This window comes from Prunus dulcis, chromosome 1 (genome assembly GCF_902201215.1).
Source record: "Prunus dulcis chromosome 1, ALMONDv2, whole genome shotgun sequence".
In the NCBI taxonomy this organism is placed as follows: Eukaryota; Viridiplantae; Streptophyta; class Magnoliopsida; order Rosales; family Rosaceae; genus Prunus; species Prunus dulcis.
Window position 1 is genome coordinate 8085042 of NC_047650.1, and position 27458 is coordinate 8112499.

The following is a 27458-nucleotide window of genomic DNA, read 5'->3' on the forward strand; positions in this document are numbered from 1 at the left end:
CAAGACAATGGTATAAGCGATTTGATCGGTTTATGATCGGGCAGAAGTACACAAGAAGTCATTATGACCATTGTGTATACTTTCGCAAGTTACAAGATGGAACCTTCATCTATCTGCTTTTATATGTTGATGATATGCTTATAGCATGTAAAAGCAAAGTGGAGATTGAAAGGTTGAAGACTCAACTGAGTAATGAATTTGAGATGAAGGACTTAGGAGAAGCTTGGAAGATACTGGGTATGGAAATTGAAAGAGATAGAGCGAAGGGCAAGATTAGTCTGTGTCAAAAGCAGTATTTGAAGAAGGTACTACAGCGTTTCGGGATGAATGAAAATTCAAAACCGGTTAGTACACCTCTTGCCCCTCATTTCAAACTTAGTGCTTCTATGTCTCCTAAAACTGGTGAAGAGAGTCATTACATGGCTCAAATTCCATATGCAAGTGCTGTTGGTAGTTTGATGTATGCTATGGTGTGTACGAGGCCTGATATTTCACAAGCTGTTAGTATTGTCAGTAGATATATGCATAATCAAGGAAAAGGGCATTGGCAAGCTGTGAAATGGATTCTACGGTATATTCTGGGTACTGTGGATGTTGGTTTATTGTTTCAGCATGATAAAGTTACTGGTCAATGTGTTGTTGGATATGTGGATTCTGATTACGCAGGTGATTTGGACAAGCGTAGGTCCACTACAGGTTTTGTATTCACTATTGCTGGAGGTCCAGTGAGTTGGAGGTCGATTCTGCAATCTACAGTTGCTTTGTCGACTACGGAGGCTGAATACATGGCGGTAACAGAAGCTATAAAGGAAGCCATCTGGCTTCAAGGATTGCTTGATGACTTGGGGGTTGAACAAGACCATGTGGATGTTCATTGTGACAGTCAGAGTGCTATTTATTTAGCAAAGAATCAAGTTCATCATGCACGTACAAAACACATTGACGTGAGGTTCCATTTTGTTCGTGAGATTATTGACGAGGGAAATATTCTTCTTCAGAAGATTGGGACCGCTGAGAATCCTGCGGATATGTTGACAAAGCCAGTTTCGTTGCTCAAGTTTAAGCATTGCTTAGACTTAATTGGCATTTGTAAAGTTTGTTGATTGCCCCATGGGGGATTGGGAGACGACCATTGAGAGTGTTGCTTCGAGGTTTTGAGCCAAGGTGGAGATTGTTGATGATTGGCTCAAAAATAGTCAAAAGCAAAACTGCTTTCGGCTAACACATCTTTCGGTGCTTTCGGCTAGCAGACAAATTGGAGACAAATTAATGGCTAGCATTGATGGCTTACTTTTACCTTTTGACTTGTGTGTTTTGCTTTTGCCGTTGGGTGGTTGAAGAGCAAATGTTTGGCTTATAAAAGGGAACATGCATTTGGGAAAAATGGAAGAGCGGAAAGCACCGAGAGTTGATGAGAGAAGAAAGAAGTTGGGAGAGAGAAAAATAATAGTTTGGGCAACTAAGTTTTTGTTGCTACTGTTGGTTATTTTTCCCTCTCTAAATTGTACTCAATTTGTATCCCTTTTATATTCTTGAGTGTGTGAGCTTGGGTATATATTTGGGGCTTGGGTTTTCTGAGTGGTTAAACACTATTGTATTCTCTCATTGATTATAGTGGAATACTCCGTCGTCTCCAAACTGGATGTAGGCAATTGCCGAACCAGTATAAATCTTGGTGTTGTTCTTGTTGATTATTTTGTTCAATTTTTCTCCTGCCTGTTGTTATTTATTTTTCACTCGCAGTTGGTTGACGCTTCCGCACAACACTCTCTTCTACCAAAACTCTCTATTTTCATCTCATTGAACTTGATAAGGAGACAAGAGGGAATCATATGCTCTCCTTTCACTTCACTATTGCACATTTCATCTATTTTTTTAGAGAACGTGGAATCATTTTGCAAAAATCATTCATGACATTGATATGCCATTTATGAATGCTCGTTATAAAGTTGGATCCGTCCTTGCTTTTGATATATATATTTGTTTAAAAATAGGGTTTATAATTGATCCCAACAAAAAAAAAAAAAAAAAAAATTATAGGCCACTCCTGTAAATATTCCTGGGTCCGCCATTGCCCTCCTCCTCATACATTATTGTGGTTTAATTATTGCATTTATCAAAAAAGGGAAAACAAAGGGATGAGACAAGAGTCTCTTTCTATTCAGGGGTCTCTCAATGTAACATCCCACATCGACCAACGGAGAGGGGGTGATGTGCCTTATATGTACATGCCCGCCTCCATCTAGCATGAGGCCTTTTGAGAGCTCATTGGCTTCAAAGTCATGGGAACTCCGAAGTTAAGCGAGTTTGGGTTAGAGCAATCCCAGGATGGGTGACCCACTGGGAAGTTGCTCGTGAGTTCCCAGAAACAAAACCGTAAGGGCAGATAGGGGGCCCAAAGCAGACAATATCATGCTACAGCGGAGCCGATCCTAGGATGTGACAATTTGGTATCAGAGCCACTCTGCCGTGTGGTGCGAGTGTGCCGACGAGGACGTCGGGCCACTGAGGGGGGTGGATTTTAACATACCACATCGACCAACAGAAAAGGGGTGATGTGCCTTATATGTACATGCCCGCCTCCATCTAGCACGAGGCCTTTTGGGAGCTCACTGGCGAAGTCATGGGGACTCCAAAGTTAAACGAGTTGGAGCTAGAGCAATCCCAGGATGGGTGACCCACTGAGAAGTTACTCGTGAGTTTCCAGAAACAAAACCGTGAAGGCAGGGGGCTCAAAACGGACAATATCGTGCTACGGCGGAGCCGATTCCGGAATGTGACACTCAATTTCTCAAAAGATTATTTAATAGACATCTGATTGGATCCGTTTTCCATCATATTTCAATTATACTTTACATTGTATTTCAATTATATGACTATATATATTTCAAATCTTCATTCATAAATAATCTTTAAACATAAATTTGACAAATTGTAAACCACTTGTGATGAAACAACTAGAACACAATGATTTCATATAAATAGTATGCATGTGTTTGTCCCAGTCCAGTTTGACCTAAGACAAGATGAGGGGCTGGTTTTGCCCAAGTACTGGCCAGGGCGAGAGTGTGTCCCACAGTCAGTTTTTGAAAAATAAATAAATAAATAAAAGGGGCACAGCAAAAACTGACTTGTCCAAATGCAATGGCCTATAAGAAGCTGCCACGTGGCGCCCTCAATGATAATGCAATGGAACGAAACAGCTAGTAGTTGGGCTTTTTAGTTTTTTTTTTTTTTTTTCATTTTATCTTCTTTTTTTTCAATCCAACGGCTAGTTCAGCATTTTTTTTAACCCCTTTTTATTTTTATTTTTTTTTATATACTCCAAACATTTTTACTTGTTTATCCTTTTTGCATTTCTACATTCAAACCTCAATAAAGAGGCTTTCATCTTCACCTTCTTCTCACATAAACTCATCTCTATACTTTACAATCCAACACTTGGATATCTTTTCTTATAATTTCACAATGAAGATGAAAAAATAATTAAGTGTTTTTATCACCAATAAAATAATAATAAATTAAAAGAATAAATTTTGAATTTTAGCCCCTAACCTCTCACCTCTAGAACCACAAAAAATTTGAGAGACTATATTTTATAAATAGTACCATTTTAAAGGGCTAAAATAGCACCTAGCCTCTTGCATTAGACATGCTCTTACAGCCTTCCAATTCGAGTGATTTTTGCAAAAATAATTTATTAATACAGACTTAAAAGTTTTCGAATTATTAAAATACAATTTGAGATGTGCCTCATTAAAATACCCCCTCAAATACATTATTTAATTATTTTAAAAAAACCTTTAATCAAAGCTCCCTCCATAAGAAGACCTTGGTTGGGACTGAAAATAACTGAGATTTTCACCTTGAGAAACGGGATAAAACGTCAGATTAGCTTCTCAACCCACGTTTATTTGCTTTGGTTTTTGTGTGGTCTTCTTCACTGTTCTGCTTCTTGTCTTTGGGACTTGTCTTCTGTCTCATTTGGTTAATTGTTTTTTTCCCCCCTGATAATATCTGTTTGGAACTTCACCTACGCAGTTAGATTCTTTGCCTGTTCTTTTGTTTTTCTTGATTGGGCTCGGTTGTTCTTGTTTTCCGAGTCTGCATGCTATATTGGTCTTGTTTGTTTTGTTTGGTTCTTTTTAGGCTTGTAATTCATTTCTTTTTAGTCAAGTCGTTTTTTACTGGGCTTAAGTCAGGATTGCTACTGTGGAGCTGACTCAACCATTGTTTTCAGTGTGACGTCATGCGGATATGGTTGGTAGTGATATTCACCAAGTGGCGGGACTAATTATAGTTAAGTGTGATATGGAGAGTACGTGGAATAACTCGTACAAGTATAACTGTATAACTGTATAACTGTATAATTGATGGAGGGTTGTACGTACCCTAGTACTGGAGCTACTTTGCTTACTGTCACAATGCCATCAGGAGTCCCTATATTATCATGAAGTCAAGGCCAAACGGGGACACACAATCTCTCTCAAAGACATACTTCACCTTGATCAACTTGGTCTCAAGTTTCTCAATGACTTTGTTGTTTTCATTTTCTGATTTCTAGTCTCAGAAATATTTTGATTATTTGCTCTGTCTCCTTCTTGGGTTGGTAAAATTTCCAGTTGGCGTTCGATTCTAGCTGTGATTGTTTAAAGTTCCATTGTATTTTCGTCCAATTTGAGTTATACTCGGTCCGATTACACTGCTTTTGCTTATATTTCAGTCTGATCGAACTTTTTAATCTGTAATATGTATATTCGGACACTATTTCATGATCAATGAAAACAGTTCTTTTTGTCCGATTTCAACTTTAGAATTTTGTTACTTTGAGTTTATCATCACACAAGTGGATCCTTAACAAACTAGGCATAGAAAATAATTAACCCAAGCCAGTTCCCCTCTTGGAGCACAATGGTTTGAAGAGAAGTTAAGATTTCTTAAGGTGCAAGACTCTCACTTTACATACTGTCTGAATCATACTCTTTCTATTGGGCTTTTAACACCGACAGTGATACGACTAAGACTAAAAACTTACAGGATCTATTTGAGCCCAACTTGGAGTCCAAATAATTTAAGATAAAAATCCAAGCGCCAAAGTACCTGACCACACTTTTTGGGGTGAACACACACAAACAAATTATCACATGGTCGTATTCAACTACCATACAATAATTTTTTTAATGACGTAACTTATGATTTTTTTAAAATACAAAAAAAATACAAACGATATCGAAAAATGAAAAATCAAATCTAAGACCTCAAATACAAAGATAAATACTCTTAAGCATGCATATGGACTAGAAGCCCATTGCAGTTACTTAGGCTTATGTGTGCTAAACTATAAAAATGCGTGGAACTTAGGTGGAAAAGTAGAGTGAAATACGTGCTCAAGTACAAAAACGGTGTTTTGACAGATATACATATTGCATGAAATTCTGAACAAAAGATTGAAAGCAAATGAGGCTATAGTAGTAACGACAAGCTTCCAATGTAATTATGCATGATTAGGTTCCCCACTAAAACTGGTAGTTGAAACCAAGAGGAATTGTGGTCCGTCAACCAATCTCCAAAGCTATGACCCTTAGCACTTACTCTACCTTTTGTATTGTAAATGCTTTTATATAGCATTTATCTTCTTTTTTTTGGCTCATATATAGCATGTATCACGAGGAGGATTTTCTTATCTGCAAAACCAGCCACATATTTACGGTGGACCCCACACTCCAAAATGTCGGGCAATTGCTGATATATATTAACATCACCCACCAGTAGTTACGTCGACATTAGGACCAATTTTGGTATGCCTAAACTATGAGGAAAACTTAACTATCACTGGTCTAAACAATATGTATTTATCCCTATACGATGTAATGTATCATGTATATGCCTTTGTTGCGAGTCACCGGATGGTAATACGAGATGCTTATTTAGAATGGAAGAAGTCATGAATCGAGTAAGTCGGAAAGAATATAAAATTAACTATTCTATTTAGGCCCTGTTTGGGATTTTTTTTTTTTTTAAAAAAAAACTAAAAATCTGCTTCAACAAATCAATCTAATTAATGATTTTTCAAGTATTAAATTACGGCTTTTAATATAGAACCCCATAAATTTTTTATTGTTTATATTTTAATAAATGCATGGAAGTTAGGTATTATAATAATTCCAATACAACGTCCATGTGTTGATAAAAAGTAGGAATTGGAGTAATCCTCTCTGAACTTAACCTTCCGAACTAAAAAACTTAGCTTATTTTGGCACTCGAAGTCATTAATACAACCAATTTAACGATTGCCGTTAATTTTTTCAAAATTTATCCTTTTTTTTTTTTTGTTGATAATAGAAGTAAGATTGTAATTTTAAGTAAAATAAAATTCAAATACATTAAATCAAAAGATAAAATAATAAGTACAATCATCAATGGAAATCCTTTGTAATGAGGGCAAGCTGAGTCAACCGGATATAACCTAATGAAAAAGGACATTGACTTGTAGACCAAATGTCTAAAATTCGAACCCAATGACATCTAAGTTGTATGCAAAGAGAATCCCCCTTAGGGCATCTTAATTACAAATTTATCCTTATTACGACATAATCATCAAGGTAAACATGTCATCCAGCCAGAACACAAGTGCCATACGTCAGGCAAATGAACAACATGTCATATAACACACGTGTGTATACTTTTTTCCATGAGTACAAGAGGGTAGACCGCGTAAATGAAATATGGCAAGGACACCGAACAATCGGTAAGAGCCTTATGACTCCCCAAACCATCATCAATGGATGCATCAAAGAAAATGGACTGAAAATGACTGTTTCGGATTTTTGTAGCCGTCTCTAGCAGGCTAGCATCAAAAACCAAACACATCTTTTAGCAAATGCATGCACACACAAATAAAGTCAAAGATAACTTCCCAAAACAATGTCACAGCACAAGCAGGTAAAAAGGAGAAAAGACTAGCAGCTGAAAAAACATAAAACTAGCAGCTGAAAAAATATAATAACCTAAACCAAACGTGATGAAATACTTTACAAGAAATTAATAAACATAAGTAAGTTAATAAGACATAGGTTTCAAGACTAAGAGCAAGCTGCTATTTACTCTCTACATTACATGCCAATATCTGATATTGCTTAATGCTTCCAATATTCATTGTCCCTCCTGGTGTTCCTGAATGCGCAGCATCCAACAGAGTACACAACAATGAGGAAGATCAAGAATACAATGTTGACGACAGCCGTCTTCTTCCAGTTACTTTTTATGTTGTCCAGCAGTCCAGCCTTGCATGACTGGCAGTTGAAGCACAGAACCCTTGCATCATTCGCCCATGTGTTGCAGTCGGGGTTGGAAGAGCTGGTGTTACCGTTGTTGTTCCAGTTAGTCGTGTTCACATAGGTAAATTGACAATCATCTGATGGCTTACAGCAACCGGCCTGGAGAACAGTAAACACGTTAGAAGACTTGTTCAATCCGAGAAGATGGCAAACAAAATAAAGTGAAAATATAAGACATTGTCTTAAACTCAAGGCAATCTAAACTGCCAGCACGGGCACCAATATAGACAATTAAATTCTATTCTTTTCAAGATATGCAAAGCTAAAAAGATACAAAACTGAAACATATTTCGAGAGTAATTTCTCCCAGGGAAATTTGAAAACGTCCTTGTCCAAACGTAGCGTATAAGAACATCATTACAATCACCAAATGGAAACTAGAATACCAAAATGCCCCTCCTTATTATGGGATATTAGAATATTGAAAAGGAAAGGTCCAAATTTCTTCACATGTCAACATGTGGAGGGAGGCGGGTAGGTATGCCATCCAGCGCAATTTGTTTCGAAAAGTGATTATTCTTTTCTTTGAGGACCAACAATAAGCAATTTCATAAAAAGCAGGAAACTCATAGGTCATGAAGAATAAGAACAGATACCAAGTAATGAAATGATATCATTAGTCCTCAGAGTACCAAGTCAATGCATAGCATCACGAATTAAAGCTGGCACTTTCACATACAGAATTATACAACAAAGAGGGGATATTCACGTTCCCCAAATGTCTACAATACAAAGAGCAATCCCCTATCACAAAATGGCTATTAAAAAATAGTCTTTAAGTTGGGAATTGGTTTGTCTAAAGAATCAATTGTGCACAGTAATTAGTACAAACACTTTTAAAAGTATAATAATTTTTTAATTAAATAATAAATCTACTAGTTTAGCCTCTGTAAATATAATAGACTTCATTTCAAAAAGGGGAACTTGCAAAGCATACAAAAGTTGCAGATTCAATCATCTAAATGGAGGACGGACCAGAAAAGAATACAGCCTTTTTATCCTTTAGTTGAAAGCTTGTAAAGATGGCCTTGTAACAAAACTAATTATCTTTAAATTACTACTCTCAATGAGAATAAAGTGCAAAAATAAAAAGCCAAACAAACAACCAAACAACTATCCAAAATTCGAATTGGAAAGTGAAAAAGTCAGAACTCCAACACCAACAGGGCCAAAAAAAAGAATGTAATCCAAACAAGTTGAAACAAAATTTGAACCCAAATCAATTTAATGTAATATCATCATGCCCAGATCATCTCCTAACAACCCCATAATTCAGATCTCAAAGGAGGCATACGCAGGAGCAAATATTAGCAAACCCAAATCAAACCAGACAAATTAGCCACAACCCACATTCAGAATCGACATTCCAACTTAAAATCAAACACATCCAAGACTGAAAACAAAACAGGCATGAAAAGTTTACAAACCCAAATTCAGAGATTAAGAACTAAGCCCAGAAATTGAACCAAAATTCCAGATCTCGACCAAGCACAAACCAAAGCTCAAGACATACCCAAAGCCAAATTGAAAAAAAAAATTAACAAAACCCATGAATGTTGTTCATACCTGAAGCGCAGACAAGTTCTCCTTATACAACTCCGTGATGGTATCGTTGACATACTTTTCCTGAAACGTAGAGCAGACCTTGCTATCAATAAGGCAACTCTTGATCTTATTCCAGTTCTTGGTGCTGTTGACCCTCTTCTGCAGCCAGTTAGAATAGTCCCCAAGCCTGTACTCCTTGTACCCTTTATCGGAAAGCACTTTGCCGGCGCCTTTGTTGGTAACGGCGAAGGCGAAGATGGTGAAAGCGAAGAGCACGACGATGAGGAGGAACATGACGAGGAGGTAGACCCAGAGCAGCCACGAGACTCTGCAGCAGGCGCCGATGAGGCCGGCGAGCGAGACCAGCATGAGGAAAACGCCGAGAATGATGACGGGCTTGTCCAGAAACTTCTCGCACTCGGTGCTGCCTTGCTTGCTCAGCCACACTCCGGCTACGACGATCGGGATTGAGAGGAGGAAGGTGATGAAGTTGAGAAGCCCGACGAGGTTGTTGCTGATCTTCATTGTGAAGGGAGGCTAAAATCACAAAACCCAATTCACAAAAATCGAACTTGAGAGAGATGAAGAAGGGCAAAGGAGAACGAGGAATTGTTGTTGTGAGGATTGAGAAGGAGAAGGGGGACGGTGTGGTGTTTTATATCGTGGGTTTTACGGAAGCGTATCGGAGATTAAACCGTGTGCGCGTGGATATCCAATACGGAGCTCTTTTTCTTTTCTGATTCGGAATAAATTTTCGTATTTTGTCAAGGTAAATTTCACTCGGACTCACACCGTCAAATCCCACACGAAACTGATCACAGTTAGATACTCTTCCTTCCCAGTGCCCACATCCGACACTTCAAATTAAAATATTTTTATTTATTTATTTTGATCCAATATTTTAGTCAATACTCTAAATAAAGCCCACTTTTTTTTCATTATTTAACTTTGGATTAACTACATAAAATCTTCAAAATTTTGGAGGTCATTTCAAATGAGTACATGAACTTGTAAGGTCCTACAAATTGGTACACGAACTTACGAAAACTATACAAATGCGACTTTACGTTACCCAAAATATTAGTACGTCTGTTAAATGTTGATGTGTAAAACAAGTGTCCTTTTTTTTTTTGTGTTTATGCATAGTCCACATGGACCAAAATAATAATCAAAATTGTTTTTCTTTAAAATAATTTAAATTAAATATATAAAATGTTAAAATAACATAAAATTGAAAAAAGTGTTCATTTATACAAAAAAACCGTACCCATCCCCTCATTGCATTTTAATCTTCACGGAATGGATTTGAGGGAAAATCATTTACCATGTCATTTCCCAAGGAATGAGAATGAAAGATTCTTTTCCCACGTTTGGTAATGTCGGGAAAGTAACCGGGAAATTTCACTTTGTTTCCTTTCCTATGCTTGTATTGAGTAGGAATGGAAAACAAAGTTTGTATAATTTTTCAATTATACCCATATTAAATCAAATAAAAAAAGAATGCATTTAATGATACGTAGTAATTATAAATTGTTCCTAGGGACAAAATAGTCATAAAAATTGTGCATTGAATGTTGGCTCGTTTTCCCAAACTTTCCCATGATGAGAGAAAACAAAACTCAAGTTAAGAGGAGGGCTTCACTTTCCCCATACTTTCTCATGTGCCAGGCAACTATTTCTCATGCCTGGACTTACCAAACATGGGAAAGCAATTGAATTCTCATTCCCAAGCCTCCTTTCCCATTAACCAAACGAGGAGTTCCCCATTCCCACAAGAAAAATTTGTGTGGAACGAAGATAACCATGTTTTGTTTTCCCCAACCAATCACAAACTGCCACATGGAATAGTTATCACGCTTTTCACACAGGTGTTTCTCCCTTATGTTCTTGTATCACGCTCAAATTAGATTTGTCTGTCTCTCGTATGATGAAGCTTGGTCAAACCACCCCCGCCTCCAAAGTCAAGGGCTTGGAGTTTTGGGGCTTGTCGAATATGTGTTGTACAGATGACAATGAGAGAGAGGAAAGGGAAAGAGATGTAGATGAAGTTGGTGCCAACAATATTGCAAGTGATTTGAACATGATATTGATGGTAGTGTGGTTGGGTTTACGGAGGAGGAGGGGCTAGGTTTTGGATTGGGCAATTTTGATAAGTTTTTGGGGAAGAGAGATAGATGAGTTTCCTGTGAGATGTGGTTCAGGATAAGGGTTAGGGAGGTTGGGATAAAGGTGGGGTTGGTGATGGTTTGGGATGGTAGGGATGGGTAGGGATTAATGGTAGTGGCCCGCTCTAGAAATGGTCCTACGAGACGGTGGATTAAATCTTGTTTGTGCATCTCTCATAAAGTACTTAAACCCTAACCCTTGAACAAATTTAAAAATCAACTCTTCAATTATCATCATCTTTGCACAAGTAGTTCTCTCCTTGCTAAATGCATGTGCAACTAAGCCTCATTTGTTCTCAAATGAAATTTTTTTTTTTTGTTATCCTCTTTCAATGGAGAACCCCTTTGCATTGCACCTTCAAATGTTTCATTAAAGTAAATGTGCATTGGACCTACATCACTGCCCGGTCGAATTGGTTCTTTAGTCAAATGCTTCCAAACATCATATGGTTTCCTAACAGGTTGTCTTTTAGAAGGAAGTTGATGGACATTAATTGATCCCCCTTGTACTATTTGTGTTTGTGCATTATTAGGAGAAGTCTCACTTGGGGTGAGAGGTGTGTTAATGGTAGATGCGAACTACCTCCCACACTGGAAATTTTGAAGCCTACAACAAAAACTGACCTAAAATACCTCCCACCTAATCTACAACCAAGGTCTAAAATATTGAGAGTTTCGAAAATATCAGGGGTCTAAAAAAATAGAAATATAGATGGATATATCGGAAATTATCGATATCGGTAAAAAATAAATAAAAACCATGGAAATTATAAGAAAAACTTGAAAATTTTGATTGAAACTTTAGAGGATGTTTATTTAGTCAATTATCTATTATTTTATCCAAAAAAAATTGGAATGAAACGCATTGCATAGTGGGTTTGACTGATTTAAGTTAATTATATAGCGAGCTGATAATCATTGTGAGTGTATAATATATAGTAATTAATGAAAGAAGATTAAACACGCCATAATCATTTATGTATAATGGTTACTACAATTTTTTACACTTTATAAATTGCATGGTAAGATAAATGAGTGATTTAGTACCACATGGAGTTCCTATGAGATTCAAAAAAAAAAAATTTGTCTTCATTCTATGTGTAGAGTACGTGTACTTTGAAAAGTAGTCATCAAATGATAAATCCCCAAAATAGTTTTGTATTTAATTGTTAACATGCCACCCAAAATAAATTGGGTCTCAAATTCTTTCCATAAGCAGTGTGGTGGATAAGGCTTTGGAGGAAGAATAGAAGTGGCAGGGGGGTTCGAATCCCCCTATGAGCGCGCATAAGCCATTTCAATTTTTTTTTTTCTATTCCATGTCCATGTCGATGTTATCAATATTATCGCAATATATTGACCAAATGCTTATGATAATTGAAGAATATTATCAGTGCCAAAATTTCTGTGATATTTCCATGATATTATTGATAATTATACGATAATTACACGAATATGTTCCAAAATATCCCCCTCTCCAAAAATGATAATATCCTCAATATTTCGGCAATATTATTCTCAATATTTTTTCAGTCATTGTCCACAACTAAACACATAACACAGCAATAGCAGCAAAGATTCAACAACTAAACACAGCAGCAGCAGCAACAAGTAACTGAATCAACAAGTGTGCAGCACACTATCCTTTAAGCAAGCACAACAAAGAAATCAAATTCCGTCTCCAAATGTGCAGCACACTACCTCACTATAGTTAGATATCATTTAGATAAAATTGAAACCAAAATCTGAAAACATTTAGATAACATTCTTAGATATAATTGAACCCAAAATCCAGAAAAACCAAAACCAAAATCAGAACATGAAGTTAAATAACAATCTAACATATAATTGATGCAAAAGTCAGAAAGCAGATTGGAGAGTTACAAAAATACCTCATTGCAATCTCTTCCCTTTCAATGATAAATGAGGGTTGACTTGAGATAAGAGTTGGGAGATAAGAGATGGTTTGATGAGAGAGATGAAAGGCGACGATGATGGAAGAGGTGACGGCAAGGGAATAGACAGAGCAAATTACGGGAAAAATGATGAGGTTTCGTTCGAGTCACCAGAAGAAAGAGGCGGAGAAAATTAGGGTTAAGTCGAGAGCGACATGGGAAGAAATTCTCTGTGATGCGGTCTATAGGTTCTACACCAACAACGAATAAAAACTGGACACGTGTATTGAATCATATACCCCTGGTTTGGTTCGGGTTCAAACCAATGACCAAACTTTTTTTTTTTTTAAACAAAACCCAACCCAAACTGTCGATTAGGTTCGGCGGGTTTTCGGTTGTAGGTTACTATATGGTCTTCATTGCGTAGGGGCCTACAACAAGAAGGTCAACTCTGTCACTCTAAATTGGGAGAACATAAGGTTTAAAGGGGTTCAAGTACATCCAAATATTTGGGCTTGAGCTTATTTTCCCTTCAAATGGTTGAGCGAAAATTGTGCATCAACAATTATTCTGTACTTTAGTTAGAGATATCTTCATTATTACGAACTCCTCTCTTTCAAAGAGAATGATAAATTCGCTAATGATTTCAGAAATTACATCACATCACATTTGATAAACTCGCAATAATAGAAAATTACAAAAGTAAAACGTCGCTTAATTAGGTTTTTTTTTCTTCTATTTAGTTTTAGCTTTTAATACAGATTTTTCGTTTCTGCCGTTGCTGGTAGATTCGTATTGCAGAGTTTGAGTACATGTGCTTCTGATTGCTGAATCATAGATTTTAGTCATTTTTGTTGTCGCATTTGTTCATTTAATAAGATTTACCTACATTCAACACATTGTTGCTTAGTACTTTTGTTTTATTTATCAATAAATATTTTTCCATAAAAACTATCGCTTATTCTAAAAATAAAATAATAATAAAAAAAGTAAAACGCTGCTGACACAAGTGTGCTTCAAGCACAAGAATCAATCTTCACAACTTAATTAATGATGAGTAATTCCTAGGAAATTACATAAATGGTTTGACATTTCAACGTGAGACTGCAAAAGTTCAGCGATGAATAAAATGCGCATATTTTTCAATGAATTCTAAAGTTGCTCTGGAAAATTTTTACACGAACATAAACTTGGTACAAACAAAGCCCTAATTCGTATTTGACATAAAAATTTAATTAATAAATAAATAAAACAAAAATGAGTGATTAATAATAGCGATGATTTTAGTTACAGGAGGGAAAAGAACAACAAAAAAAAGTGTACCAGAGGAAGTTTCCAAGCTTAGGATGGCTTCCAATCCAAAAATAAGTAGTCATCAGGACCAGCGCGGTTGCTAATAAGAGGAAGATGAAAGAGTTTCTTTTTATCATTGCCTCCAATAGTCAGGTTTCTTCCTGCTTTCTTTGAAAGCGCAGCATCCAACACTGTAGATAACCGAGAGGAACCCTATCAATGCAAATTTGAAAAAGTGAGCCTTCCTCCATGCAATTATCAGCTGTTCCAGAATTCCAGCCCTGCAAGAATTGCAGTCGAAGCACTTGACCTTTGGGTTGTTGTCCCATGCTTTACAGTCAGAGTTGGAAGAAGCATTCTTTGTCTTCTTCCACACGGTGGGACTCTGATAGGTAAATTCACACTCAGCTAATGGCTTGCAGCAACCAGACTGCAAAATATATCAAACACATTTTATTCTGTTCACCCCAAGTTAAAAATCCGAATTTGAATTCTGAACTAAGTGTGTAACAAACAACATAAACTTTTATCATAGTCACGGGAGGGGGCACCAAAACATAAAGTATAAAGCTTACAAGAGTTCTAGATTGAAATGAGTCGTTCTCTTTCAACAATGTAATCCAGTTTTACTACTATGTTCGTATTGGGTACGTAATTATAGCAAGTGTATGTTACTCTTGTTTTTTTTTTTTTTTTGGCAAGCGATAGTCTAAACTAAACTATAAGGGAGGGGGATTTCTCACGCATAAGAACTCTATAAGTCACCAAAAAGAATGTTTTACTTGATATAATCTCTCCGCCTAATTAATAACTTGTAGGGTGATTTAAGACTAGTAGAGACACCAATGACATGCCAACAGTCCAAAAATAAAGAAAGACCTGAAAAAAAAAGATGTAAATATTCCAAAATGTATACCATAACGGGGTTCAACTCCTTCATATTGAACTCCTTGAGTGCAGTGTCATTCTTGGGCATCTCAGAGCAGGCATCGCCAACAATGAGACAATTCTTGACCGTGTCCCAGCTCTTTCCCTGAACCCTATTCTGCAACCACTCCGAGTAGCCGCTAAGCTTGTACTCCTTCAACTCTGTCCCGGGAAGCCTAGTTCCACCGCCTGAATTCCACACGACAACCAAGGCTATGCCGTAGACGATGAAGAGGGAGATGATGAGGAGAAGCATAGCAAAGAGGTAGATCCATAGGACCCAAGAGACCCGACAGCATGCGCCGATTATGCCCACGACGGACATCGCCATGATCATCACACCCAATATGAGGACGGGCTTCCTGAACAACTCGAAGCACTCCCCACCGCCATGTACCCTGTTCATCTGTACCCCGACTACGACGATTGGAATCGATATCAGGAAGGTGAGAATGTTGAGAAGACCCAACAGGTTGTTTGGTAGGTTCATTTTGAAATAACTTTTTTATCCGAGACCCAAACTCCTCAAACGAGAGAGATTTAAGCCTCAGATATATAGATTATCGATCAAAATGTTTAAATGAAGATGAAGATACGAGGGAGAGGAAGAAGAAGCAACACCAAAACAATGATTGCAGGATGCTTTTGATTTTATATTGTGGATTCCAGGAAAAGTTCTCGGAGATTATGTAGTGCAACCGTACATATTTCCATGGGGGAGAATACATAATTGTCTAAATACACGTTTTAAATTGATGGTGTAAGAATCTTACCTTTCATATATAGTAAACATGATGGAAAGTATTTATCCAAGACTAAAAACCCCTCACGTATACATCGGAAAGGAGTAGGAGGAGAAAAAGAGGGTATTCAAATCCGCCCAAACCGATCAGTCCAATTTTGGTTAGTTTCAATCATTTGGCTCTGCTTGGTTTTTTTAATGAAAAGTTTCCACCTGATTAAAATAAAATTTAATGGTTAAAGAAACGAACTAATAACAGCTTCATCAATCAAAACCCACCAAAGCCTGAAACTCAAAGGATCCTTCTTATTTCCCTCTATGGCAATTCTATGTTTTCTTTGTAATTTCAAATCCAAAAACACTTCTTTCCACCTTATTAGTATAGTTTTTATTTATGAGGTCTTGATGTGTTAGTTCTTTTAACCCTTTGGATTGTATTTTAATGAGGTCCAATCTTTTGTTTAAACTGAAGCAAATCCGAATAGAGAAATAAATAAAGTATACGAGTAGGTACTCGGTTCTTTTTTGTTTTTGTTTTTTTGGACAATAGCGATATTGTGAGATGGGGGAATTGAACATATGACCTCAATTGCAGAGGTAACTGCTTTTAACCACTTGAGTTGTAAGCCCCTTCTAGGACATGGATTTTAGTAACAAAATTTGTCAAAGCTTCCAATTGTAAAATTAGTGATCAATAAGACCGCGAATTGATTAGTAATAAATAAGAGGAAGATGGAAGATGTTGGGTAGCTCCCAATCCTACATTGAAACAGTATTGATCTACATGAAGATCATCTCATGCGTACAATTAACTTCTCACTGCATGCATGCGCGTCCATTAATGGTCAGAATTTCTCTCTGGTGTTTTTGAATGCGCAGCATGCAACAGCGTACACCAAACAGAGGAAGCCAAGCATTAGGGTTCTGAAAAGGTGCATCGCCTTCCAAGAAATTATCAGTTGTTCCAGCATTCCAGCCTTGCAAGACTCGCAGTTGAAACACAGAACCTTTCGGTCGTTGTCCCATGCTTTGCAGTCAGGGTTGGAAGAAGCACTGTTATTCTTCTTCTTCCACACGATAGGGTTCTCATAGCTAAATCCACACTCAACTGATGGCTTACAACAACTAGACTGCAAATCAACATAAACACATAATTAAAGATCCCTGTTAAATCCGATCGAGAAGACTGCAAACATTATATAAATTGGAAATTGTAGTCAATATTTTCAAACCCATATACACTATAACAGTAGTGCATACTTAAGCAAAGTGTCTACCATTAAAACTTTATATGAGTTTAGCACACAAATTCAAATCCCTTCCCTATAAATTAGATTAATTTAAAATAGTTTACACTATCACTTCCCTAAAAATAATATAAAAAGACCACTTCGGCCCTATATTTAACATAACGTACAACATGTTCAACAATGCCATCAAAAGTGGAGTTGAAGGACCACAACATCCATTTTGGAATTGAAGTACCAAAATGCAAATTGAACTATAATTCAGGACTATTTGCTCCTAAAACCCCTAATATCTAATATGACGTTTTTACTAACACTCTAAAAAAGTCATCATACATTCCTTCTATATAAGTTCAATGAATTAGTGATGAGCCATGAATAGTGCATGATAAGTTTTTAAATATGGTAATACGTAGTAATTCTCCATTTCTAACTAACTACGGTTATTTTCATTCAAAGCACACTCTAAAACAACCCAAAATAAGTTTCATGTGAAGCGAAGAGTAGAGCTGTGCCAGCTCAAAAAATTAATTTGTATACCCAAAAAATAATAAAACCATAATTAGCAATATAATATATTAAACTTGTATATATATGCTTACCAGAACTGGTGCCAATTCCTCTTTGTTGAAATCCCGGAGGGAAGTGCCATTTCCGGGCATCAAACTAGGGCAGTAATCGCCAAGAATGAGACAGTGCTTGATCTTCTTCCAATTCTTTTCGTCTTGAACCCTCATCTGTATCCACTCGGAGTATCGATTAAGCTTAAACTCCTTGTGCCCCGTACCAAGAATCTCCGTTCCACCACCTGGTTTCCAAGTAACGAAGAAGGCGAAAATCCACATGGAGAAGTAGGCGAACAGGACGAGGAACATGATGGCGAGGTACGTCCATAGGATCCAAGGGACCCGGCAACACCCCCCGATTATGCCGAAGATTGACATCACCATGACGAAAACGCCGACTACAAGGAAGGGCTTCCTAAAAAGGTCGAGGCACTCTCCTCCGCTGTTTGTCTTGTTCGCAATTATCCCGAAATAGACGATTGGAATCGATACGAGGAAGATGAGGATGTTGAGAAGACCCAACAGGTTGTTGCTTATCTTCATCCTGAGAATTACTTTCAATCTTATCAGAGACCCACACTCACCACGCCTGCAGAGAGATTGAGCCTCCGACAGATCGAGCCAATTGAAAGAACAAAGAAGCTGAAGCAAAACAACAAAAGATTTATTGTCGGATGTGGTTAATTTATATTGTGGATTTCACGAAAGGTTCTCGGAGATTATACCGTGTGTGTACGTACGGAATTGCATGGGGATTTTCTATTTTTTTTTTCAGCCTGTCGTGGCTAAAACTATCCTACACAAAAAAATAAATTAATATATACACCATTTATTATCTTTATAAGTTTATATATAGTAAACAAACATTATTTATTTTATCATTCGTAGTTACTAAATATTTTAAATTGTAGACAACGTTATAATATATTCATTTATTTTGTTAATTATGGATATTTTTTATTCTTAGATAAAAATAAATGTGTTTTAAAGAAGCACTACCAAAGTGGATATACCAACTTTTTTTTTTCTTTCTCAATAAGGGTTTGAAATAATTGATATTGTTTAGGGGAATCATTTCATAATTTTATAAAGTATTTGAGGTTAAAATGATAAATAAATATAAATTCAATACTCTATTAGGGATAGGTTCGGAATAAACCCCTGCAATTCCGACAACATAAGTAAAACTAGAATTTTACGATTAAAGGGCCGATATATATAAAATACTAGTATAAAAGATACATAAGTATTCAAAACTACAGTTAAATTTGACTGTTCGTGAAACCATGTGAACATTTTTTTAAACATAAGTTATCAAGATTTTAGTTTTGGTGCTAATTACTCTACTTGTTGTTTTCTTTCCTTTTCTTTTCTTTACGTAAAGTATTTTCCTTTTTCTTAATATAGAGATTCACAACTTCCGCGTTTTGACTATTTCTCAGAAATTCACAATAACTTGTACCGACTGCCTTCTACGTGTGATAATCGTATATGCCTTCATATCGCATCGTTTTACTTGGAGAGAAAATTTGTGGTATTATCCTTCAATTATAGACACGTATTACTTATTTTATGTTAGGAGGAAAATATTAACATGCCATGTGGCTGACATAGACGGTTATCTTAGTACTCGTGATCCTTTTTACTATCTATTGCTAATGAAAATAAGACAAATCATATGGAATCTTGCAATTATGTCACCAATTGATCTGTGCCAAATATGAAGATCTATTACTTATATCTAGTCAATTATCAGTCACCTTTGTCAAAGGTTTCGTCTTGCTTAATTAACGAGGTCTAATCCAATAGAAAATAACATCAACCTGCATATCAATAGTCTTAAATTTGAATCCCCATAATACCTTGATAGTGCGTGTGTGAGAAACTCTCATCTCCTATAATTTAAACCATCACTTGTATTTCAAAAAACAAAAAGAGGGCAGGGGGAGCCTCTAGATTGTTAAACCGCATATGAAAGATTGAGATACACATCAATGAAAAAATTTATAAAATTAAAGAAAAAGATCATACAGAATTTGATGTCAAGCGATAATTGGACATACCAATAAATCCTATTACAAAATGACACAACAAGTCCTATTCGTGGAACGCAAGTTGTTCTTATATTCAAATACATGATTAGAGAATAACTCCTAACCCTAATAGCATGCCAAATGTATCAAGGCCACGAAATGTTTGGACCCATCTTATCTTATCCTTGTGTTTTTCTTGTGGTAATAAGATGATATTTGACTTTTCGGCCGTCTATCTATTATATGATTGTGAGCTACCGACCTATAATTATCGGGAAATGCTCTCAAATACGAATATTATTGTAATAAAAAGTTTCAAATAGCACTATTATTGTAGAAAATAGTTACACTAATTATATTGGCATTATCTTAATATGTTGTCGATATTATCTCATTATTTTGATAACATACAATCGAAGATAGTATTGATGTGAACATAAAAAAAAAAATACTTTATCAATCGATTAGCTACAATAATAGAGCTATTTGAGAATTATGCTACAGTAATAATAGCATTTCCCTTAATTTTTTGACCATGCATTACATATCCTTTTATTTTAGTTTGGAACGACACTTCGCTTATTCTTATTACTCTACCCATTTACTTGTATAACCATGTTATGCCCGGCGCTATTAGACGCCAATGAAGGGCCCAAACCCTCATCTATTTATAAGAGGCTCTCCCTACTTTGGTATTTTCAATGTAAAAGTAACCTTTATGGTGAAAGGCAATCCAATTGACAACTGATGTACTATCTACTCCAATTTGAATGAACCCGTAAGAGCACTTCAGCGATCAGCTGAGCCCAAGACTTGGGGAAGAAAAAAAAAAAAAACAAAAACCCAATTCCAGCGATGAGCCCAAGCTCAGGCGCAAGGTGGGACTCAGCAACCTGGGTTAGCCCGAGCTCCAGCCCTCGTTATGGTGCTGACGTCAGCGCTACAGTGCTACAGTGCCACAATGCCACTAAAGTCCACGTGTCGCGCTCTGGGCACTCCGATCAGATTTTTTTCTTCAATCCAACGGCAGCCAATTTTTGTGCAATAAAAAAATGAAAAAAAAATACCAACAAATTACTGAAATTTTTTTTTTCTATAAATACCAAAATTTTATCCGATTGAGATATGAATTTTATAATAAATATTGACATGTACGAACCCAAAAATCTTATCCGAAAATATTATCCAATTTAATTGTTTAGGTAAACAAATTTGTGAAAAAAAAAAAGAATAGTAATTGCCCTTTGCCATGGCAACGGGTGGAAACACACAATACTATTTACAAGGGCAACTACTATTCACGTGAATAGTGGCTGCCTTAGCTCCCCCCTTGCCATGGCAAGAGGCAAATGGGTGGAGTTGCTCTAAATACTCGTGTAATTTGTGAGATTGTGAGTTTACTCTCTTGATCTTGTTGACCCAATATTATGCATCAACAAGTTACGAATTAACCAAAAAATAGCTTACATGGTAACATCAAATGCCACTGTGATACCACACACGGTCTGAGTTGATAGAGCCAGGATTTCATGTGTGGGTGGATTCTTATAATATATATATATATATATATATATATATATCTCTCTCTCTCTCTCAATCCCTTTTTATTGAGGGATCCCTCAAATAAGGACGTCCTTTAAGTTACCCTATAATTTTTTTTCCAATGATCCAAACCATCTTAATTTTTAGATCTTCATTCATAGGTCATCCTAACAAAAAATTAGGCAAATCGGAAACCTTTTAGATATCTAATTGTGTCCTACAAAATCAATGAACACGATGCTTCAAGAAAGTACTAAAATTTCAATAACTCAATTGAGTAGTCAAATGATTTCAGATTGAATGATTATCTTTAATATCCGATTTGGATTAGTGAAATACAATGCAGAGTGGGCCCTACAAGGGTGTCCCTCAAATAAGTTTATTTGAGGGATCCTTCAATGAAAACTATATATATATATACTGAGGTTATGGAAACTTTAGCATTTGAAAACCAAACCAAATTATGTCAAGATCATGCTGAGACGTTGGCTCGATATATCATATATATGTCAAGATCAAACCAAATTATGTTAAGAATTATCACCAGCCATCCTTAACCTCTTGCAAGGACAAGTACAATGCAGTAGTTGCACAAGCTGATGTCCCACAAGGCTGAATGATGCTGCCAAAGAGGTTGATTATCTATATTTCTTTCATTTGTAGCACCTTAGCAAATCAATAAATTGGTTCAGTTTCTAAAATGTTTTATAATTATTGGATGATTTATACCTATGATGATAATAAGGCTGTGGAGGAGAGGCTTTAGATGTACTTGCATTGAAGCACAAAGACTGCAAAGATTTCTTCAAGACAGGTTGTTGACAATCCCATTGTCCCACATCGACCAGTTGAGGCAAGGAGGAGAGCGGTGCTGTGTATAAAATAATCAGCCCAACACAGGAATAAGCATACCTTTCTCGGCCTTTTGGCTAAGATCAAGTGTAGTATCTGTTCTTATCAGTTTAATATCTGATACGTGGGCCAATGGCCCACACGATATTAAATTAATTTCTTTAGGGGGAGGGCTCGCTACAGTAGCTTGCTATTGGAGCTCTCAAGCGTCGCCCAAGTGTTGCACTACTGCATGGGCCTGGCGCACCCCACCAAATCAAGTTTAATCTTTTTACGGCCTTGCCCAAAATGTTGTTCATAATTTATGTCGATGTCCGGCCCAAGCATTAAAAAAATAAATAGCAAAAGCCCCCACGTGTCTTCTTAATTTACCTATATCTCAAAAATAAAAAAACAAATAATATATATATATATATATATATATATATATTGGGCATTTAATTTTGGTTCTCAAATGCTAAAGTTTCAATGGCTTGTACTTCTGCTGAGGTTATCTCGAGTTCATGCATCTACTAGTTCTTTGTACCTCTATTGAGATTACCCTCTGTCAAGGTTATCTTGATTCCATATCTATGCTAATGGCTTGTTCTTTTGCCTGGGGCTATCTTGAGTTCATATCGTTGTTGAAGGCTTTATAACTCTGAGGTTATCTCGAGTTCATACCTTCATTGAAGGCTTTGTGAGATAATAAAGTTGCATGGTTATTTGTTAAGAATTTATGGGTAAAACTTGCCCCTAAAAACCGGCTTTTTGTTGAAAGATTTTAGGACCTTATAGTAGCACTTTGACCCTATAAAAATTCTTAAGGCTGTGAGAATAAAAATTCCAAAACACTTTTCAACGTCCAAGCTTGCTCAAGGTAGCAGCTTTGGCCCGAGAATTATTGATCTCAAGCAACATACTCTTGCTTGATGCAGAGAGCTTGTTGGCCATCTCTCTTATAAGGGTAGTCAAAATCTTCACACAAGTTCAAAGAAAAAAAGAGAGTGAGATCAAGGTTTTCATGGTTCAACCTATCACTATTTTGGCCAACTCTTTTTTATGGCCATCGCCAGTGTCTTCGATGCTCTATTATTAGTCTTTTGAGACTCAGATACCAACTTCAACCATACCCGTTACAAAAGTAGAGACTGATCACTGGTGAGGCTCTTCTATTTTCGACGAAAGCCTCCGCGGAGTGCAGTGCAACAACCTACTTTTGGAGTGCAAAAATAATTCCTTTTCAAAAAGAAGCCTTAAGTGACCTATTCCACAAGCAGCTCCTCCAGGTCTACAGTTTGAGAGAATAATCTCACAAATTAAGTAGAATATTCAAGAAGCTAAGACTGATTCATGTATAGCTAGCTATAATGCAAACAAACACTTACAAACACATACACATATATATTCGTTTCTTCTTCTTTTTTCCCTCCTGTGGTGGGTGTTTATTTGGGTGAGCTAGGGGGTTTAAAACAACTGAGCCAAACGAAAAATAAAAAATAAAAAAACCCTCAAAGTGTGAGCAACCATGGAACTACTTGTGCTGAGAACAAAACATAAATTAAAATACCAGTCAATGTGTGATTTCAATTAAATTAAAGAAATCTGAACAGGTAATTTATTGATCCACAATGATCCAACTGAGAAACCATGCACAACTGGTTGGAGTGAAGGAAACAGAAGTGATATGCAACTTTCATGTCAATGAAAGATCAAGCCAAGGAGTTCTGATGTTAAATTAAAGAGGACCTGGGAAACTTCCATTCTCCCTCTGCTCGGCCCACCTCTCAATCTACAATAATACATGCCCATAAAAAAAAATTAGAATTTAGATATAATAGATTAAAATGTACAATTACTTTTTAACTATATAAAATGGTACCAACCCTTGTACTTGGAAAACCCTCAAAGTGTCAGAAGGAAAATAGCGATACCAACAAAAGTTAAAGAATGAGGGGAAAAAATTAAATAAAGCAAGCAAATACCCCAGAAAATAGAATATCACTGCAGGGATCCAATAAACAGCCATGAACTAGAAGGGTTTTGAGATTTCACCCCTGTTGATTCAATAATTCAATCCAATTGAGTTCACTAATATTCTTTTCTTCAACAATCAAGACTTGTCAATCCAACTGATGGTCGTATTGTACCTTACAGATAAAAAGGAACATTCAAAATTGAACATTCCATATTTCTGAAGGTGAACAGGCCACTAACAGCTTAATCCGAGTATACAACTATAAAGGTAAAGAAATCAATTCCCTTAAAACAACTTAAAATATCAGGCTCTGACTGGTGCTGTGGTTGTTAAGCTTTATTTCCTCAGTATATCAAAAGACTATTTTGTCACCCTCACACATAAATGGACACATGAACATAGGACTAAAATAACCGCCTATCAAACAAACTGTATAATTACGCTCATTAAGCTTTTCTACACAAGGAACACAAGACGTAAAATTCAACTTGGTAATAAAGGCAGAAAGTTAACAACAAGAGGACAATTGTATGACAAAAATCTAATATGAATGTGGAATAAGTTAATTTCAAACACACACGTTTTCAAACTTGTTCTCCTAATAATTGTAAAGTTTGCAGTTTGGACATTTCTCTAGCAAGAGCTTTTCCCCGACAATTGCAAAATTTCTTTTATCAAATAACAGTGAAACAGGACTAGAAAAGACGAAAGATGTTTTCCTTTTTCTTTTTTTCCTTTTTATATTTCATAAATTTAGGTACATGAAGCGCTTATTCAAACTTCTGTGCCATAAGAATACAGTAGATAGGGAGTATCCTAAAAGGCATGAGCAAATTTTAGGTTTCTTGGACAATACAATAAGCTAAGAAGTACTTACCCATTCACCCGGGCAAAGAGAGCGGTAATATTTGGCAAATCGCTCACATTCATTAGCTTCTTCACCCTTTGCTGCCACACACCTGCAAATAGTTTGACATGTTCAAAAAAAAAAATCTCAATTAATAGTTTACTGTTAAGCTACTATGTGCTAAAGTTCGAATAACTACCTATGAAACTCAATGTAACGCGTGAAACAGTGCCTAGTTTGATTTGTTGTAGGGAATCGAAAATCAACAGGTGCTGTTTTCAGCTCAATCTGAGATAGCATAGCAGAAAAGTTCATGTGAGGAAAACAAAATGTGACAAATAGCTGACATAAATAAAAGGGGGCAAATATATCATTTTAGTTACAAAACTTATTAACCCCAGAAAATATAACTCCATCTAAGTTGGACTCCACGATCTAGATCAATATGAGTTTAACGCTTGCCCCACACTTTACATCTTCAAATATGTCATCCATCAAAACATATAAATACATTAAAGTCCATGAATTACTTTCAATCAGTGACAACTTGTTCACATGACATAAAGAGACAAACTTGAATCTCCGAACACAGAACAGCCCGGTAAATTGGCAAGAGTTCCATGAGCAAGAAACATGTTATAATTTTTCTTAAAAGTCACACACAAGCACACCATTTTTTACCAATGGAAATTTTGGACTAAATATTGTCGAACAATGGCAGAATTTGGTTAATCCTTATAATACCCTCATAACCGAATATAGAAAATGAAACACACAATTTTCGAAACATTCATTCTCTTAGAGTGGGGGCATGAACAGGCAGAACAAATATTAGATCCAATTGATTGATACTGCTACACAAAATTAAATGACCCGTATAGATTGAAATTATCCTCCACAATCAAATTTCAACAACTGAATCTTCTTTTACTCAGTAAATAAGGAGTTTTTTATAATAAAAAATTAATAAAGGAAAATCTCATCAGTAATATGAAAATATATGCTACGTTTGCTTTGCACCCACCATTGAAAATGTTGCAAAACAAAAAAACACAAATCAATCAGAAATCTTCGTCGGAATACTTTTCGAATGAATTAATTTGAAAAACGGAAATATTCATAAAATTTTGATTTTTGTAACGAAAACCCAATGCAGAGTATTAAAAAAATAAATTCAAACGGAGATAGATTCGTAAAAAAAATTAATAAATCAAATTTAAAAAAACAAAATTCTGGAATTCTAACAGAAGCCATAACCATATACATACAGATAGATCAAAGGGAGAAGAGAAAAGAAGGTAACCTCGGCCATGACTGAAGACTTAAGCGATGAAAGAGAGGAGCGAGATTTGGTGGATTTGTGAACGGGAGATGGCGAATATATGAAATGAAGGTGGGCTGAGCTCTTCTCCGGTTCCTTCGTCCGATGATTAATTCTCTAGCGCCACGTAATGTTATTGTCAATGGTATATTTGGCAAGTGCTTTATCTTTTTCCTCTCTATTTTCTTTAACTTTATAAAACCCCTAAATTATAGGGTTCATTTCAAATTGGCACATAATTTCTGAAGAAAATACAAGCTCATACACAAACACAAACACAAACCGCAGGCGGGTCCTCTATTTTTTATATAAATAGTATAGCCGCGCGGCTATACTCGTTACACCAGATACTGTGATCCTTTTAGAAAAAAATTGTTTTTCCTCGATTTTTTGTTTATTGATAAGGGTAATTTATAGCATTATCCATTACTATTAGGCAATTATCCGAGTCTCTATTATCCCCTTTTGAATTTTTACTTTTTCAGAACTATTGGTATGTCAAACCTTTGGTATCGTTCACAATAACACTCATTTTAATTATGACAACTGTTTACACCATAGTGAACCGAGCAGACCCAGCATCAAAGCGACTAGCACCAAGGCAGCCACGCCTTCTCCCCTGCCGAAGGAAGACACACTTCCGAGGTGCCAGACACTTGCCGAAACTCCCAACTGCCAAACCTAATCCTCAGGACACGTGTCGCCACCACGACGACTTGCACAAAGTCCCACATTGGAACTTTGTGCAAACCTCCTACTTTCACCTCCCTATAAATAGGGAACAGTATCCAAGTAAAAAGGGTAACTATTCTCCCACTTTTATTGTTACTTTGCCAAATTTACCACTTGTAACTGACTTAGGCATCGGAGAGCCTTCGGCCGGCACCACATCGGTGTCCGAAGCTTAACGATTGCTTCTACCACTTTGTCTTCTGCAGGTCTCCCACCAACCTATTTCATCAAGTGCCTCAGCCCTCTTCCCTATTGAAGACCCTGCATATCTCATCACTAAGTTGGATTCAATATTGGCCGGCCCATTTTGAGCATCAACAGTTTGGCGCCGTCTGTGGAAACTCGACACTTGAATCCCCCCTCTCTCTATTAGCCCAGCTGGCTCCTTCACCCATCAGGCCCCGTCGCCTCTCCTTCACCCCACACTCTGCTATGCCGACCGAGGATAGCCGCGATA

General features: G+C 36.5%; 4 protein-coding genes and 1 non-coding gene across 6 annotated transcripts; 1 reads left to right on the forward strand and 4 right to left on the reverse strand.

The window, feature by feature from the left end:
- Nucleotides 1-6897: 6897 nt before the first annotated feature.
- LOC117631037 (tetraspanin-8-like) lies at nucleotides 6898-9608 on the reverse strand. Its single transcript, XM_034363962.1, has 2 exons — nucleotides 8904-9608; nucleotides 6898-7436 (listed from the first exon to the last, which is right to left on the reverse strand). The coding sequence occupies exons 1-2, from the start codon at nucleotides 9405-9407 to the stop codon at nucleotides 7137-7139; spliced, it is 804 nt and encodes a 267-aa protein (XP_034219853.1). The 5' UTR covers nucleotides 9408-9608; the 3' UTR covers nucleotides 6898-7136.
- A 4447-nt stretch (nucleotides 9609-14055) lies between these two features.
- LOC117614110 (tetraspanin-8-like) lies at nucleotides 14056-15801 on the reverse strand. The gene is made up of 2 exons (XM_034342803.1): nucleotides 15152-15801; nucleotides 14056-14665 (listed from the first exon to the last, which is right to left on the reverse strand). Exons 1-2 carry the CDS (start codon nucleotides 15650-15652, stop codon nucleotides 14369-14371), a joined length of 798 nt encoding a protein of 265 aa, XP_034198694.1. The 5' UTR covers nucleotides 15653-15801; the 3' UTR covers nucleotides 14056-14368.
- A 779-nt stretch (nucleotides 15802-16580) lies between these two features.
- LOC117614656 (tetraspanin-8-like) lies at nucleotides 16581-18492 on the reverse strand. Its single transcript, XM_034343539.1, has 2 exons — nucleotides 17754-18492; nucleotides 16581-17034 (listed from the first exon to the last, which is right to left on the reverse strand). Exons 1-2 carry the CDS (start codon nucleotides 18258-18260, stop codon nucleotides 16750-16752), a joined length of 792 nt encoding a protein of 263 aa, XP_034199430.1. The 5' UTR covers nucleotides 18261-18492; the 3' UTR covers nucleotides 16581-16749.
- A 3708-nt stretch (nucleotides 18493-22200) lies between these two features.
- LOC117616936 lies at nucleotides 22201-22396 on the forward strand. The gene has a single exon (XR_004584273.1). It is a non-coding gene; the product is annotated as a U2 spliceosomal RNA (small nuclear RNA).
- A 1074-nt stretch (nucleotides 22397-23470) lies between these two features.
- On the reverse strand, nucleotides 23471-26527 carry LOC117616491 (cytochrome c oxidase subunit 6b-3). 2 transcript variants are annotated; one of them, XM_034345825.1, is made up of 4 exons: nucleotides 26252-26527; nucleotides 25148-25236; nucleotides 24979-25060; nucleotides 23643-23915 (listed from the first exon to the last, which is right to left on the reverse strand). In XM_034345825.1, exons 1-4 carry the CDS (start codon nucleotides 26258-26260, stop codon nucleotides 23862-23864), a joined length of 234 nt encoding a protein of 77 aa, XP_034201716.1. In that variant the 5' UTR covers nucleotides 26261-26527; the 3' UTR covers nucleotides 23643-23861. The 2 variants fall into 2 exon arrangements, with proteins under 2 accessions (XP_034201715.1, XP_034201716.1); XM_034345824.1 differs by lacking the exon at nucleotides 26252-26527 and having other exon boundaries at nucleotides 23471-23915; nucleotides 25148-25263.
- Between the last annotated feature and the right edge of the window lie 931 nt (nucleotides 26528-27458).